The sequence below is a fragment of the Camelina sativa genome, chromosome 3, assembly GCF_000633955.1.
Source record: "Camelina sativa cultivar DH55 chromosome 3, Cs, whole genome shotgun sequence".
Classification (NCBI taxonomy): Eukaryota; Viridiplantae; Streptophyta; class Magnoliopsida; order Brassicales; family Brassicaceae; genus Camelina; species Camelina sativa.
Window position 1 is genome coordinate 5,578,031 of NC_025687.1, and position 15,492 is coordinate 5,593,522.

The following is a 15,492-nucleotide window of genomic DNA, read 5'->3' on the forward strand; positions in this document are numbered from 1 at the left end:
ACGTCAATCGTATCTTCATCCTTCATCTTGAGGCGATCGAATTTAGACATCAAGGTTTGAAGTCGTGCCTCTTTCACCCTATCAGCTCCAACGTGTCTTGCCTGTATTGCATCCCAAACAGATTTCGATGTTTGGAGATCACCCAACTGCAGAGTCAACGCTTCTGGTATTGACTGGAACAATAAAGCGATCGCCAAGTTGTTTTTATCTTCATGTGAGCTTCCCGGATCAATAGTTTCCCACACCTTATGCACCTTGAGAGCAATCTTCATGCGCAAAGCCCATACAGTGTAGTTTGAGCTTGTGAGCATAGGAAATTTGATTGAAGACGTCTCACCATCCTTGGTCTTGATCTCAACCACTGCATCTTTCGAATCACCCACGACACCGAGATCTTAGTTTGCTATGATACCAAATATTGAGGATATTAGATAAACGATCACACAGAAAATAATAAGAATAACTCTCTTATTAAGCTTATGGAAACTCACTCAAAACCCCAAGCTCTCAAACTCTGTTTTTTCTATATGTTCTGTCACACATTGACAGCTCCTTATATAAAGCATCCACGCAAAACTCGGATTAGATAACTCCTAAAACTATGCTTAGATAACTCCTAAACATACAAATCTTTATTCTCAAGTTAGTTCGAGCTTATCTCAACACAATTGGAAGACAGCCGCCACGTTTCCACAGATGAAATCTACCGTCCCTGTAATATAGCACTCCCTATAAAACTGACGATTTCGGTGTGCATAAAGGGTATCCTGATAGCCCTCGATCCGGCATCTATAAAGGACCGACTTGTCACCACTCACACGGAGAGCCACCGCTTGCCCCTTGGCCAGCCCGGCTGTGTTACGGAAGCAGAGGTCGATTCCGATGAATCCAATACCATTGGAAGCTGTAATTACAAAATTTTAGTATAATTAGCGTCTTTATTAGCTAGCTTGGTGTAAAGAAGAGAGATAATAACTATGAACTATTGTAAACTATTCAAGAACTTACCAACAGTCGCAGTATCGAACGTTCTTGTACCATCTTCATAGCTTAAGTTTCCTGTGATGATGGTTGAATCTTGACCATCACCGACCAAAGTGATATTGCCTTTCTTCACATAAACGACGAATCTTTTTTAGCTTAATTTAGGTGCTGCCTGAATCGCCTCTTTCACGGAGGTGTAATTTCCGCTGCCATCCTTTGCCACCACAACATCGGCGTTCTCCTTCAGAACCTACAATTATGTTATAAACGGAACACAAACAATTCAATAAGCAGACGAGACAAGCTATTTTTTTGTTTCTCACACAGATGATGGTTGACATTTGAAAGATCAAAAGATCGCAAAAGTTTTGTTTGTTGCTATCGAGGAATAAAAGAAACTTTGGGTTTTCTAAAGGCTTTATATTTCTGGGCTTTTTTATTCCATAGGCCCATCATTGGTTCTTCGAAAATTCGTTTTTTATCAGAAAAATTAATTTTAACATTTTTAGGGTTTATCATATATAAGATATATATATATGTATATATATTTTAATAAGAACAAAGTGGTACTAATCCGTTTTACTGAAAATAAACCAGCTCTAAAATAAAATGAAAATCATATAGTTTTATTCACCGATATCAAAAGTAGTTTACGGAGGCTACTATCTTAATATCTATAGTTAATTAAGTGTTATACAAAGTATATATGTATGTATATATTTACGCCTTTTATCTGAAAGATTGTATCGAATGTTACCTCGGGAGAGAGATGAGAATCTCCGTGTCTAGATCCGATAACCAAGAAACAAAGTCTTCAAGCTCCGTGGGAATAAGACCAGACTTGGGAAAGTAAAGATTGGCTTGTGAGATGGTTATGAAGAAAATGAGAAAAACTCAGAGTTTGTTAAGAAGAACCATGGTTGAGTTTTCTTTCTCTCTCTAGAAATGAGTTTGGAAAAGAGATCAAGTGAGGAAGATGATATCCGGTGGCCTTCGTAAATAAACAAAAATAACACACTACTTCAGTAGTTTGTCATGTCTTCGTTTTTCTATTTGAGTTTTCTTTTTTATTTGTAATTATATATTATTAACTTTAGTTTGTTTTTCTTACCGTGTATTTATTAATTTGTAGTTTTACTTTTACAGTCCGTAAAATAAATGTTAGCCTTTATTGTTTTCAAGTTGATCTACCAGTTCTCCACACTTTAGTTTCAGTTTGACTATATAATTTGAGTTTCATCTCCATATCTTTTTGCAAGGAAATCAATACATTGGTGTGTCAGCAAGGTTTTTGCAGGAAAATCATTACATCGGTATGTCAGAAAGGTTTTTAATTAAGGATACCAACAGTTGTTCTCCATAAATTCCATATTGTTTTGCTATATTTTTTGTGTGAAAAAAGAAAAAAAAAACTTTTTCAAAAATAATGAAAGTATAAATGCATATAAACAGATGAATAATTACTTAATTATTAGACGAAATAACAGTATTCATGCATGCATGCAGAAACTAATAAAAAAAAAAATGCTATTGAAAATTTCTATGACTAACAAGCCTACAAATGATTGATGTGCGGAACTTTGTATGTATGCACCAACGTCCAGATGATACAATTAAGAATAACAAAATAAAACATGACACTTACGTAATAAACATAAAAAGTATAAAGTGAACTGTCTGCGTAAAAGAAGTGTTTTCAACTCATATTTCTTGTTAATTGTGAGCAGTTATACATATTATATATCTGTGTGATTGTTTTTTTTATTTGATTAAATAACTTAAGTGTGTAAAACTTTATTTAAATCGTATTTCCTTTATTTATATATGGATTTAAGTCGATCCGTTGACAGTATTGTGGGATCAGAGGCCTAGCCAGTAGCCGCCACACAGGAGTTCAGTGAAGAATAAAAACCATGAGTTCAGTAAAGAATAAAAACCATATCAACATATCTCTCGGAATCTTTTGACAGACCTAGCTATTATTATTACTTATTACTTCTATAGTTTGTAATGTATTCATTACCGTTCTAATTTTTTTTCTCTTGCAATTATTACTAACTTGAGTTTGTTTTTCTCTTACAGTATATATTTGTTTGTAGTTTTACAATATGTAAAATAAATGATAAACTCTATTATTGATATCAAGTTGATGATGTATATCCAATATCCTCACATAAATGATAACATATTACTTCAATAGTTTTGTAATGTCTTCATTTTTCTATTTGACCTTTCTTAATTTTTTCTGGTGATAATTACTAACTTTAGTTGGTTTTTTCTTACAGTATATATTTATTTGTAGTTCTATAGTATGCAAAATAAATGATAACCTAACCTCTATTAATATCCATATCAAGTTGATGATGTATATAGCCTCACATAAATGATGTAATGTCTTCATTTTTCTATTTGACCTTTTTTTTGTAATTTATTATTACTAACTTTTGTTTGTTTTTCTAACAGTATATATTTATTTGTAGTTTTATAGTATGTAAATTAAATGATAACCTAACCTCTATTAATATCGATATCAAGTTGATGATGTTATATCGCCCACGTAAATGATAACAACCTCTATTTCTATTCTAGTTTTCGTTTGACTTTAGAATTTGAGTTCATCCCATTTTTTGTGTAGGGAAATCAATACGCCTGTGTCAGAAATAGGTTTTTAAGGATACCAACAGGCAACAGTTGTTCTCTATAAAAATCCATATACACTTGTTTTATATCTTTGTGTGAAAGAAAAAAATTGAATGTATAAATGCATATTAGCAGATGAATAAATATTTATTTATTAGACGAAACAGCAGTATTATACCATAACATTCCAATAATTAACTTGCATCCAAGCTTGCACGCGCGAATAAATAAATTAAAAATGCTATTGTATGTATGCACCCACATCCAGATGATACAATTAAGAATAATAAAATAAAACATGACACTTACGTAATAAACATAACTACATAAGTATAAAGTAAAGTGCCTGCGTAACAAAAAAAGATATGTTTTTAACACATATTTGTTGTTAATTGTGTGCAGTTATGTATGAATCTGTATGATTGTTTTTTATATATTAAAGCGTGGAAAATTCTACATTACTCTTTTGAATCTTCTGACAAGTAGCCATCATTATAATTTAATTTCAATTTTCACTACGACATATTATATACACAAACAAAAGCCACAAGAAAAATAATTTACACATTCAACCCCAAACAACAAAAATAAAATAAATGCCAAAAGCCACTATGAAAACCACAAACCAGCAGCCTACTAAACCCAAGATAAAACAAAAACAAAACCAGACAAATCTTCATCTCAAAATTCCGGTAGAATGTTATTTATACCGCGATTCGGTTCGGTTAAGTTAGGCGTGAAACCGGCTTATCGGATGTCAACACGGAGACGTCTGAGTTCAGTGAGGAAAGTGGGACTTGAAGTGAGTGTCCTATGGGCAAGACTTCTTATGTCTTCTCTCGAACAGTCTCTTGAGATCCTCACCAGCTCCCATATTGCTCCTTCCTTCACCATCTCTTTCGCATTTCCTTCTGCAAAAACATCAATATTACGTGTTACAATGGTCCATATTATCTTACAAGGTTCATAGAGCTAACTCGATGTGTATGTATATATGAACAGAACACACTAACCGTGTTGTGCTAAGTGACATAGAGCTAACTCGATGTGTCGTCTTATGGCTACAGTTTCGGTTTTGGCATTTTGTACAATCCAAGAGAGTGCACCGTCTTCTATTAATAGTGATTTCCCTCTTTTAGTTCCTGCTCAGTGACGCATTGAAACGTTTCACGTTTGCCAAAGATAATATTTTGTATAAACTAGTTCAATAAGGTTTGTTACCTTGTGTTGATGCTCTTGACTCGCATTTCGCAAAGTTTGCGATCCCGCGAGCAACTTGTGCAAGCACATCAGGATGTCCACATCTGACCATTCCCAACAGAGCTGCAATCCCACCTTCTGATCTTAGTTTTGTCTGCAATTTATCTGCGTGTGTATATATAGCTTGTGAGTTCCTTTTCATAATAAAGTGGAAAAAAATGAGAGGTGAATCGAAAATACCGTTTCCACATAGATTTGCAATTGCTCCAGCAACCATCCTGAGGGTCTGAGGATCTTCAGCATTGGCTGCTGTTGAGGCCAATAAACCGATGCCTCCTTGATCCATGATCAGCTCTTGGTTTGTTTCTGTATATAAGAAGAGTAAATAGGAGTTGGTTTCGTAAACAAAGTAATAATGATACTGTGAACAACTAAACAATTTTAATTCATGAGAACCACAATTTTTTTACCATTCATTGCAAGATTAGCGATAGCACCAGCTGCAACTCTGTGAATGGTCTCATCTTCTGTATTTTTCAGAAGCATCAGCAAGGAGGTGAGACCACCAGCTTCCACAATTTGTTGCTGGTTCGCCTCTGGTGTTACATAACAATGAACAGAGACATAATGAGCCCTTGAAATGGTAGCAATAAAAATAAAAGTCAAAAGGATGAATATTGCGAAAAGACACCTTCAGCAGCCAGATTCGCTACCACTTTGACAGCATGAATCCGCACATCAGCATCATCAGCTTCAAGCAGAGACAAGATCTTTTGCAACCCCACTTCAAGAGGCAAAACATGTACAAGGTGTTAAAAATGTTTGCGGTAATGTGACTAGTAACGACTAATTAGTGGCATGAAACGTTAGAAATTACCTTGTTCAAACAGTCTAGCTACAGGAGGTTTCTCAGCATTTCCTGGATCTTGAATCTGAGGAAGTCTTAATGCACCAGAACTTTTCTCTGAACCATGTTGCTCAAGGTTTCGTCGAGTCTGCCAAAAATATATATATATAAAGAATGACGGAAAACGGGAACAATTTGATACATAAGGAACATGCTTTTTCATGTGAAAGATCCCTATTATGTTCTTTACCTCGTCAGCAGTAAGACTCAATTGCAGTAGTTGAGAATGCAGTGTTGCTATTTCCCCTTCTAGTTTTTCTTTTTGTTGTGTCTCATTTTCCAACATCTTATGGAGTCTCATGATCTCGGAATTTCCTGATACTTCCACCTTTTTAAGTTCAGTGAGTTGCTGTTTCAGCCTATTCACTTCCTCTTCAGCCGCCATCTTCGACTGAGCTTCTTTCTGAAGCAACTTTTTCAGTTCAGAGACTTCCTCTAAGGCTGGGGCTATTGATCTCTGTAAGAAAAGAAAGAATATCTGTAAATCAGGTTGAGTCATTGATGAATCTAACGCTGCAAAGGTGAACAAAATGTCATGCATTACATTTCCATTTGATGTAATGTCCAGTCCATTTTTCTCTCCAAGTGCAAGTCTTTCAGCAGCCAGCTTTTTCTGATTCTTTGACCAGTTCTCCTCCAGCTTCTTTATTGATTCCATGTAATCATTTTGATACCTTTGCTTTTCCTCCTACAAAAAGATATGATTACTGAATCATACACCAAACCAAAGAGACATCTCAATAGCAAAGGTCTTGTTGCATCACCTTACAAAAAAGTACTCACCTCTAGTGCATTGGCATATCTCGATTCAGCCTCAGCAATTTGGTTATGCGCCTCTACGGTTATTCTTTCGACTTCATCAACAAATGCTTTTTGCTGCCTTTCATTTTCCTCAATTAGATTGTCTAGTTGTACCTCTAGTCTTCTAGACAAGCTTTTGTAATCAAACTCTTCCTTTAACTTCACCATGTTTTCCACTTTCATAGCCTATTGATAACCCAAAAGTTAAACGTAGCCATCAAAATAAGAAAATCAAGAATTCGAACTAGCAAGCAGTGACTAATATATGACATCATTTACCAATATTAACCAAAAGAGCCTTGCTAACAGTCATCATATACCGTAAATGTAATAATCAAACAAAATAGAAGTCCAAAGCTATAGGCAACCTACCCTCTGCCCAAACATTATAGTGCTAGTTGTCTCCCCTCGATGTCGTGGTGAAGGACCAATTGTAATAACTAAGGAGGTCCTTGCAGTGCCTGTTGAGGTCATAGGCCACATGTCAAGCAAGTCAACATAGTAAGTATTGGAAAGGATCCTATATTATTGTCTAATACCAAGATATACAAAATACACACACAAAAGCAGAGACAAACTTGCCTCCAAATGAATCTCTAAGCAATCTAGTTAACTTTGAATCACGGAATGGAACATGAGAACTGTTTTCAGCAAGTGCATTGATGCATTTCCCCAGCGCGCTCAGAGAGAGATTGATAGATTTGGCTTCCTCTAGTGTGTGTCCTTCACTTCCTGGTACAAAAAAGAAAGATAAATATTCGCACGAAGTTGTTTACTATAACTTTGAAGTTCAAGTTGTTAGTTGTGGAAGTGTAAATGAGTAATAAAAAAAAGATTGGTACTCCTAAAGTCCACTAACTGAGAATATAACCTGATTTATTGATACGTTCAGAGCCAGCAAGATCCACCACAACTAATTTTCCCTTCCGGACAACAGGAGGCTTGAGAGATTTAGTCATATGGGAATTCCCATTGCTTTCACTTGATTTCAAAGAGCGCCTTACATTTACCTGCAATATATAGTTGGCTATGAATATGCAAGTTTATATGACCAACAACTCTGCAAGCAAAATAAGGATCAATATAATAATGTTCACCATTAAGATAGCATGACTACGAGATGACTCAGTGTTCAATTTGGTGTTAGCAGCAAACCGGTGATCTTCTCCGAGTTGCAGTAGTTCCAAGAAGCTTTGTTGATCTCTAATTTCGACCAAGGTGGCACCTGGAAGAGACACATCTCCACTTTTTGGATCCTCAACTATTGCAATGTTATCATTAGACGGATCAAGAAGGTCTTGTACAGTCTCCATATAAAGCTGCATTTTTGTATCAAGCAAACAAACACATCAACAAGACTTTCCAAGAACCCATATGAGAGAGACTCAAAAGTATAACAGTACAGAGAAATATAACCCACCTGCAAATAGGAGACAGAGATAGAATCAGTCTCCAAAGAGACTTCAGCTAAAATATCCTCCATAGCACGGACCATTATACCACGATCAGCTACGTCTTCTTCCCCGAGCTGCCCAAGTGTATATGTCTTACCAGTACCGGTCTGGCCATACGCCATTATTGTCCCATTGTAACCATCCAAAACACCCTACACATAAGACTCAAATTCATCTTTAATGTCCCAAGAACAGAACAGTTTTAAAAACTCTGGAAGTTGATAAAGGTCTAGTAGTACACATCTAATACATACCTCCACAACAGGTTTTGCCACAACTTCGTAAACCCTCTTCTGTGAAGCGTACTCAGTAAGCACTTCATCAAACTCAAATGTATCAGTGTCCCAGTTGTTTTTCCGGAGTTTCAACCTCTTAAGCTAAAAGAATCAACCAAGAACATGACAAGATTGAGCTCCGCACCACATTTCAAAGCAGAAAAACACAAACTTTATATAAGATCGGGACAAAGTAATAATGATTACCTCAGGCTGTAACTCAACACAATCAGCAAAATCAGCATCAGCGATCATTTCCTCGCCATTGCGTGGCCTTAATCTAACAGCTACTCGAACTCTACCAGGAACTGAAAACAAAAAAAATCACAATACCAAATTACAATCCGGCTTAATCCAACATCTCAAACACATGAATCAAAAAGTTTCAATTTTTAAGGAGCAAAATAAACGAAACAGTGAAATTTCTAGGTAAAAATAGAAATGAACAGAGGAATTAAAAAAAAAAAAAATTACCACCGGCGTCGGCACCACTTCCAGACTTAGAGCCGCCACCACCAAGAGCGGCGGGGCTGCTTTTTCTAAGGGCAGACTTGGATTTGACAGAAGGTTTCTGAGCACCGGAAGAAGAGGGCTGAGTTCTGAGTGAGCTTCTATGAGTCCCATTTCTGTAATTTACGGCTCCGTTTCCTGAAGTAGTTGACATTTCTTCTTCTTCTTCAAATGCATAAAATCCAAAAGACAATAAAAAACGACCAAAGAACAGAGAGGAGAAGGTTCTCTTCTTTCTTCTCTCGTGTTTCCTCAAAATTTTATTAGTATAAGTTCCCGAGAAAATTCTTTTACTTTTTTTTTGCTCGGATTTTAATTTTTCTCGGGAAAATTCCAAAAGAACAAAATGAGAGAGAGAGAGAGTGTTGAGTGAAGTGAAGGGAATCGTGTAAGGGAGGCGTGACACACAGTTAAAAAAACCAAACCAAACCAAACATCACCAAGTTGGGTCTGTTCTTTAACTTAGATTGAACGTTCTTTGACTTAAATGCCCTTTACTGGTCCCGTTATTTACCCACTGGTTGGCCTCTCTCTCTCTCTCTATCTTTGTTTTTGTACGATACGTTGTTTGTTTTGTTGTTGTTCTTCCGCGTGAATCATTTAATTACTTGCAACTATTTTTACTATAATTCCAGTCACGAGAGAGAAATGTCACCATTTTAATTTGCTTACTATTTTTAAGAGAATACCAATAGTTCGTGGTTATGTTATATTTAATCTTATTAGTATGTAACTATGTATCGTTAACGTACTTTCATATTTGTCAAATCTTAATCACCTGCATGTAATTGACCAAATAATATGAAATGTTTTCCAGTCACGCCTAATTGGTTGGTTTTTTCAGTTTCTATAAAGAATGGTGTTTTTGTATGCTCCTAAGGCCATATTAATATAATAAGTTGTTGGTCCACGATGTAGTCAATCACATTGTTTCATAATCATATCCTCATTTCACCATATAGTATATTTGAATTGAGTTTTTAAATATTAAATTTGAATTCGTCTCTTTAAAGCATAATTAGAGGAAGAATCAAAAGGAGAAAGATTATATTGAAAAAAAATATGAAACGAACAAAAGTTTTTGGACTGAGAAAAGGAAAAAAAGGTAAGAAACGAAAAGGCAATAACAACAATAAAGGGATTTCAAGGGTCCCCCATAGAAAAAAGATTAATTTGTCAAATCTCCCCAACGAAAAGATGAATCTTCCATTCAATTTATTTTGAATATTCATTAAAGGGTAAAGGAAAGTTAATACATACAGAGTATAAGCTGTTTTGAGATGAGTTGAATCTAGATTGCTTACCTAAAAATATGTATAAAATTAGTTCTGAGCTGTAAATTTGTGAATCGGCACAAAACAAAAAAAAAAGTTGTTCGATCAAATTCGTAGTCCAAAACATCATTTATTTTTTCCAAACCAAAAACACTGATCATAATAAACTCTTTTTAATGAACATATTCAAATACTGAGTTCTTAACTCAATTAAGACATCTCGGATATTTCATAATCAGATGTCAAAATGAAACCTTTTCTTTGTCATTCTAGTAGTGCTTTATACTGCAGCATTCATGTATAAAGAGGGAAACTTATTCAAAGCACTCAGATTATATATTTGTACTCCATGTAGGGGCCTTCCTCAACTAGTCCAGACTTACTAAAGTGAGAGTTACATTCACCCAACAAAGAGTTTCTCTCTTTTTTTTTTAAACATAAAAAGGTCACCTTTTATTTTCTCTTTAGTAATTTCAGAATTATGTATTTATTATTGATCATATTAGACAATGATATGTTTAGACATGTAAAACAAGGGCAAACCACAAACACAAAATATGTTCTGAAAGGTTATACAACTGATGCAATGTCAGATCATTTGATATTACATCATGGGCTGAAAGTGGTTCTCGAGAGGTTGTAATGTCACAATGAGGTCTTCATCTCCCCACTATTTTTTTTTATACAACATATAAGAGAAAAAATTAAAGCCTTAAAGCAAAGAAGTACAAAACATGATTCACAGTTAGGTTGAAAAATTTAAAGTCTACATGTTTGTATGTTAGGTTATTTTATCCAGACAACTATAGTGCATTGCTTTTTCTCTCTTTGCTTTTTGTAAATTGTTTGATAAGATTCGGAAAATGGACCCAAGATTTTTAATGTAACCATCAAAGGAGTGATAGTGAAAAGAACAGTTTGCCATATCAAAAACACATGTTATATAATTTCTTCTTTTTAGTTCATACCAAAGAACAGTCTATCTCAACTCGTAGGTTAAGCAATCTCTGTTTTGATATAGAAGTTTTAATTTCGTTTAAAAACTGTATTGGAAAATCAAATCTAGTTCATATCAGCAGCCTGCAAAAACATTAATGAATTTTGATGGATACTCCTTTAATAGAAAACAGATCGGAGACAACTATTGCACTTGATTGGAGATGGTGACATGTTCAATACACACCACTCAAGGATCTGCATTGGGCCACTGGCTAATTCAACCAGCAGTTTCAACTGACCACCAGTTACAACTACACACCGTGTTATCGTTTACAGCTTTGAATCCCTTTCTCCTACTAATCAAACCCTCTTCATAGAGTCTAAAAATATCCCCAAAGATATAAAGACCATACAAGCCAATAGAAAGAATCGTACGAGCATCACTGGATACTATCACCTAAACTTCAAGACATCTCTTAATCTTCCATGATTTGATGCAGACAGACTACTTTGACAAATTCAGTCATTAATCCACCAAAGGTATACTACAAACTCCACTTATTCCAAGTCCTACACCTATAAATGAATCAAACTTTCTCCAGGGAAGAAGAACACCATTTTCCCCAGCTAAGACAAAGTAGACAAAATCAATGACTCATTCAACCCAGGACACCTAAATTAAAGACATGCAACTCTTCCTGGTTCAATGTAGATACCCTACACGACATCTTCAGTTTCAGAACTATCAAGTTACAAACTTCAGCAACCATAAGCTATATATACAAACACCACTTTTTCAAAACTCCCCTATAAACAAACCAGAGGTATCTTCCACGGTTCGATACAGATAAACTCTCTAGACGATATCTTAAGTTTCAGAACTATAAAGCTACACACTTTATCCACCATCAGCTACATACAACCCCAAACTTGTTCATAAGTCCCCTATAAACGAACCAAGAGATTCCTACAACTTCAGACGATTCCAACTTCCTCCAGATATGAAGAAGTAAGATGCATCAATAACAACAATCTGATCTAAACTCCCTAGAGCGATACCTTCAGTTTCAGAACTATCAAACTAAGAGAATCCAATAACTTGAAACAGTTCAACTTCCTCCAGGTAAGAAGAAGAAGTAAGCTCTACCGATAAAGAGCACAGATTTTTTCTGATATAATATAACCAACACTTTTATTACAGAACAACAAATCCAGCGTTCCAAATCACGAAATGACATAAATAGCATAACCTAAATTCCTAAGAAACCCCTAGAGAGCNATCAAACCATAACAAGAGCAGACGAAATAAAAAAAAAAAAGAGCCAAAGCAACCAACATCACGAGACATATTAAAAACAAAGACAACAGACACCAGTTTCTTTTTGGTTGTTATTACCAAAATCATATCCTCTCAACCTTATCAGCCTTGACGACAGGATTAGCCTTAGCAATAGCTTCTCTGGCCAATCCTTTGAAATCGAATTCGCAGTCATGGCTCTCTGGATATCTATGAGCACCACAGAAAGTGCTCCCACACTTACACTTGAAACCCGTCACGCCCACTTTCTTGTTACAGCTCAAGCATCTAGTCGCCGTCGGTTTCGGCGGATCCACGGGAGCTGCTTCGCCGCCGCTCGTTGACGAGCCAGATTCGACAACAACGCCGGGAGTGCTCTGTTGCAGTTGGATTTTGGGTTTATTAGGGTTTAGAGATTTCTCGACGGCGACTTTAGCAGAAGCGGCTTGCTCCTCCTTGGTTAGGATGTCTCTGTAGCATTTGGAACAGAGGTTCATGTTCGATGGACTTCCGAAGAAGCCACAGCCATTGACGCAGAGCTTTGGCTCTGAAGGACAGAAGCTTGTGCCGTCGTTTTGCTCAGAACCCATAATTGAAAAATCTCCCAAATTCTAAAATCGAAATCTTACTGCAATTAACAAAAAAAACACACACAAATCGTGAATTGAAGAACAGATGCAGAATTTGGAATTAGGGTTAGGGCTTTTATTTTTAATTATGTAATTTTATGATTCTCCTCCTTTGATAGAATCGCCGAGAAAATAAAGGAAGATTGCCAAAATCGATAGAATTAGAAAAATGGAAGATTCTTGGCTTGATACTCACGCGAGCAAATACTAAAAATTATTTATGACGAAAATACCCATCGGACTCTTTAATAAAGTTGAAGTGTAAATCCGTCATTTTGTCAAACACACTCACGACCAGGTCAGCGTGTAAGTCAAAAAGACTATTTTACCCTCACGGCGCAAAAAGAGATAAGTCTTTTTTAATCTTCACCATCAAAAACTTAAATCGAATGGTTTCTAGATAATATAGATTAAGGAATCAAACGATGAACACACAAATCGGAACAGAACAAAACCAATAAAGATAAATTAATAATTACCTAATTCCGACGCAAAACTCAGCTGGCGGAGAACAAAGTTTCCGATATCTCTCCAACTCTAAGCTTTAGTTTCCGGCGGCGACAAGTCTCTCTCGTATTGAAAATATCTCTCACACAGTATTTATCACTGAGAATTACCGACAAAGAAGTTTCGTGATATGATCGGAGACCGAGACCGTAACCGAAACCTCTTTAGCTTTTTCGCCAGAGAGAAAAATTTAGACAAAACAGAAACCAGACTTCTTTTGGTTCTTTTGCATTTTGTCTATGTGGTCAAAATGGTTTATTCCTATGCGGTAAGGCGCACGGGGAGGTTTTATGCATTGTCTGATAACGTTCGTTCGATGAAACCCAACGGGAAGTGATGAAGTCATCAGTTCGTCATCGTTTTACAATCCAACGGTAGTGATTGGACCTTTTTTTTTTTTTTTAATGTGATATGGTAGTATTAAAAAGTGGATATAAAATGGGTGGGGTTGTCAACTTTTTTTTTTTTTTGGGTGTTTGTGGATTACGATAAAGTTTGTTTTCAGTTCGTGAATAGATGATAACCGGTTTATGTGTAACCGGGTTTGGTTTGTGGGGACAGGCTTAGCTGGTTGGACGGTGACGTAACAGTGGATAAAAGAAAGAAAGTGGCGCGTTTGTCCCGACGCGTTTTAGTCAGTCCGTCGCTCTCTTTTTATTTTGATTGTGAATGTGTTGAGTTCCATGATATGATACTACGCGCGTACGTACATGATAACGGTAGATTTTATACTACTACAAAAACACTCGCGTGGACAACAAACTGATTAGGTGATTCACGCAAAGGGTGTTTGTAGACAGTAAAAAACGAGTCCAGCTGAGCCTAAACAAACTCACATTCTTTTTTATTAAAAGCCAAAACTGAACGTGCATTTGAATTTGTAACTTCGGCAAACGACTCTTCTCATTTTTTTCTTCAAACCGATTTTGTATTTTTCAACTCTAGCACACTAGTATAATATGACGGATCCGATAATTATGATCTCCATCACCTTCGTTTGTTTTATTATGTTAATTTGTAATGTATCGACTATCCATAAGACCATAACCAACCAAATATAGGTTAATCTGTCAATTTTTCTATATTTGAAATTGACTTATGTTAAGAAACGGCTAAAAAAAAAAAAAATCTTAATAGATATATGCTCGTCATTGGTGTTAATTAAGTATTATAACTTCAAAACGTAGCTATCTATATTATTATTACTATACAAAATGTCCACTTACAAGAAAAACTTAATAGTTTTGTTATAAAAAGAAAGAAAGGAATCTTATATTTTAAGGGATTTGTTTTACCTTTATACATTTGCTTAGAAGTATCATCGATCTTGTTTGACAAAAAAAAAAAAGTATCATCGATCTTTTGGTTGCTTTTCATTGTCTTGTTTCCCTCTTTCCCTCTTTTATATCGCTTTGAAGCAACTAAATATCAATGATTAGTCGTATAATTTCCTTAAGCATCCAAAACTAGTTATATTTTACATAGTTCATCAATATTAGAAAGTTAGAAAAGTAACACACAACATGTATTTGTACGATGTACCCACCGTGACGGCAAAGCGTACATAAAGCTAAGGGAAACTCAAGCAACGCAACTCGCTTATACACATATCGGTGCTTCGTGAGCAACAGCTATTACCCAATCATCTGTCTCCACTTGTCCGGTTTAATAATTTGAAGTAAACCACCACCTAATTATTGGGATATTATTCTTTTTAATTAAAAAAGTAAGATATAAAAAGGAATAATAATAATGATTCAGATGCTTTCTTCTAATAAAGACTAAAACCCATTCGCTTCGCTCTCTCTCCGATCACCACCACCATTTTGATCTAACGGTCTCATTCTCTTCATACTGTATAACGAAACCGAAGAATAAAAAAACAGAGGCGCATTAACGAATCTGACGGAGAAGCTTTTGTTTTTCTGGGAAAAAAGGGTTCACTTTTTTTTGTTGTTTGGGAGGGGGGCAATCTTCGCTCTCGATCTATGACTTACAGCAATGGCGTCGATGCGACGGTGCCTGAGCTGAAATTGAGAGCCGAAGATTCCGAAAAGGGTGATTATGTTAAATTG

The 15,492-nt window shown here is 35.7% G+C and overlaps 2 protein-coding genes and 1 pseudogene across 2 annotated transcripts in view; all 3 read right to left on the bottom strand.

Moving 5' to 3' along the window:
- LOC109130164 overlaps positions 1-1,325 on the bottom strand; it is a 9,834-nt pseudogene extending 8,509 nt beyond the window's left edge.
- LOC104771350 (kinesin-like protein KIN-UA) overlaps positions 1-9,190 on the bottom strand; it is a 20,164-nt gene extending 10,974 nt beyond the window's left edge. Inside the window, exons 1-18 of the mRNA XM_010495870.2 lie at positions 8,736-9,190; positions 8,469-8,569; positions 8,241-8,363; positions 7,953-8,138; positions 7,630-7,851; positions 7,404-7,542; positions 7,115-7,264; positions 6,905-6,993; positions 6,515-6,718; positions 6,276-6,419; positions 5,922-6,188; positions 5,702-5,819; positions 5,516-5,608; positions 5,295-5,420; positions 5,065-5,190; positions 4,846-4,989; positions 4,638-4,766; positions 4,422-4,535 (exon numbers count right to left, since the gene is read on the bottom strand). Of these exons, the coding sequence (XP_010494172.1) occupies positions 4,422-4,535; positions 4,638-4,766; positions 4,846-4,989; positions 5,065-5,190; positions 5,295-5,420; positions 5,516-5,608; positions 5,702-5,819; positions 5,922-6,188; positions 6,276-6,419; positions 6,515-6,718; positions 6,905-6,993; positions 7,115-7,264; positions 7,404-7,542; positions 7,630-7,851; positions 7,953-8,138; positions 8,241-8,363; positions 8,469-8,569; positions 8,736-8,925 (2,665 nt within the window). The 5' untranslated portion in view covers positions 8,926-9,190. The remainder of the gene's footprint in view (positions 1-4,421; positions 4,536-4,637; positions 4,767-4,845; positions 4,990-5,064; positions 5,191-5,294; positions 5,421-5,515; positions 5,609-5,701; positions 5,820-5,921; positions 6,189-6,275; positions 6,420-6,514; positions 6,719-6,904; positions 6,994-7,114; positions 7,265-7,403; positions 7,543-7,629; positions 7,852-7,952; positions 8,139-8,240; positions 8,364-8,468; positions 8,570-8,735) is intronic.
- On the bottom strand, positions 12,158-13,659 carry LOC104771360 (zinc finger A20 and AN1 domain-containing stress-associated protein 1-like). Its single transcript, XM_010495879.2, has 2 exons — positions 13,390-13,659; positions 12,158-12,909 (listed from the first exon to the last, which is right to left on the bottom strand). Exon 2 carries the CDS (start codon positions 12,869-12,871, stop codon positions 12,386-12,388), a length of 486 nt encoding a protein of 161 aa, XP_010494181.1. The 5' UTR covers positions 12,872-12,909; positions 13,390-13,659; the 3' UTR covers positions 12,158-12,385.

What these genes read in the sequence shown, in the direction of transcription:
- LOC104771360 (XM_010495879.2), bottom strand. Translation starts at nt 12,871, where the DNA reads ATGGGTTCTGAGCAAAACGACGGCACAAGCTTCTGTCCTTCAGAGCCA.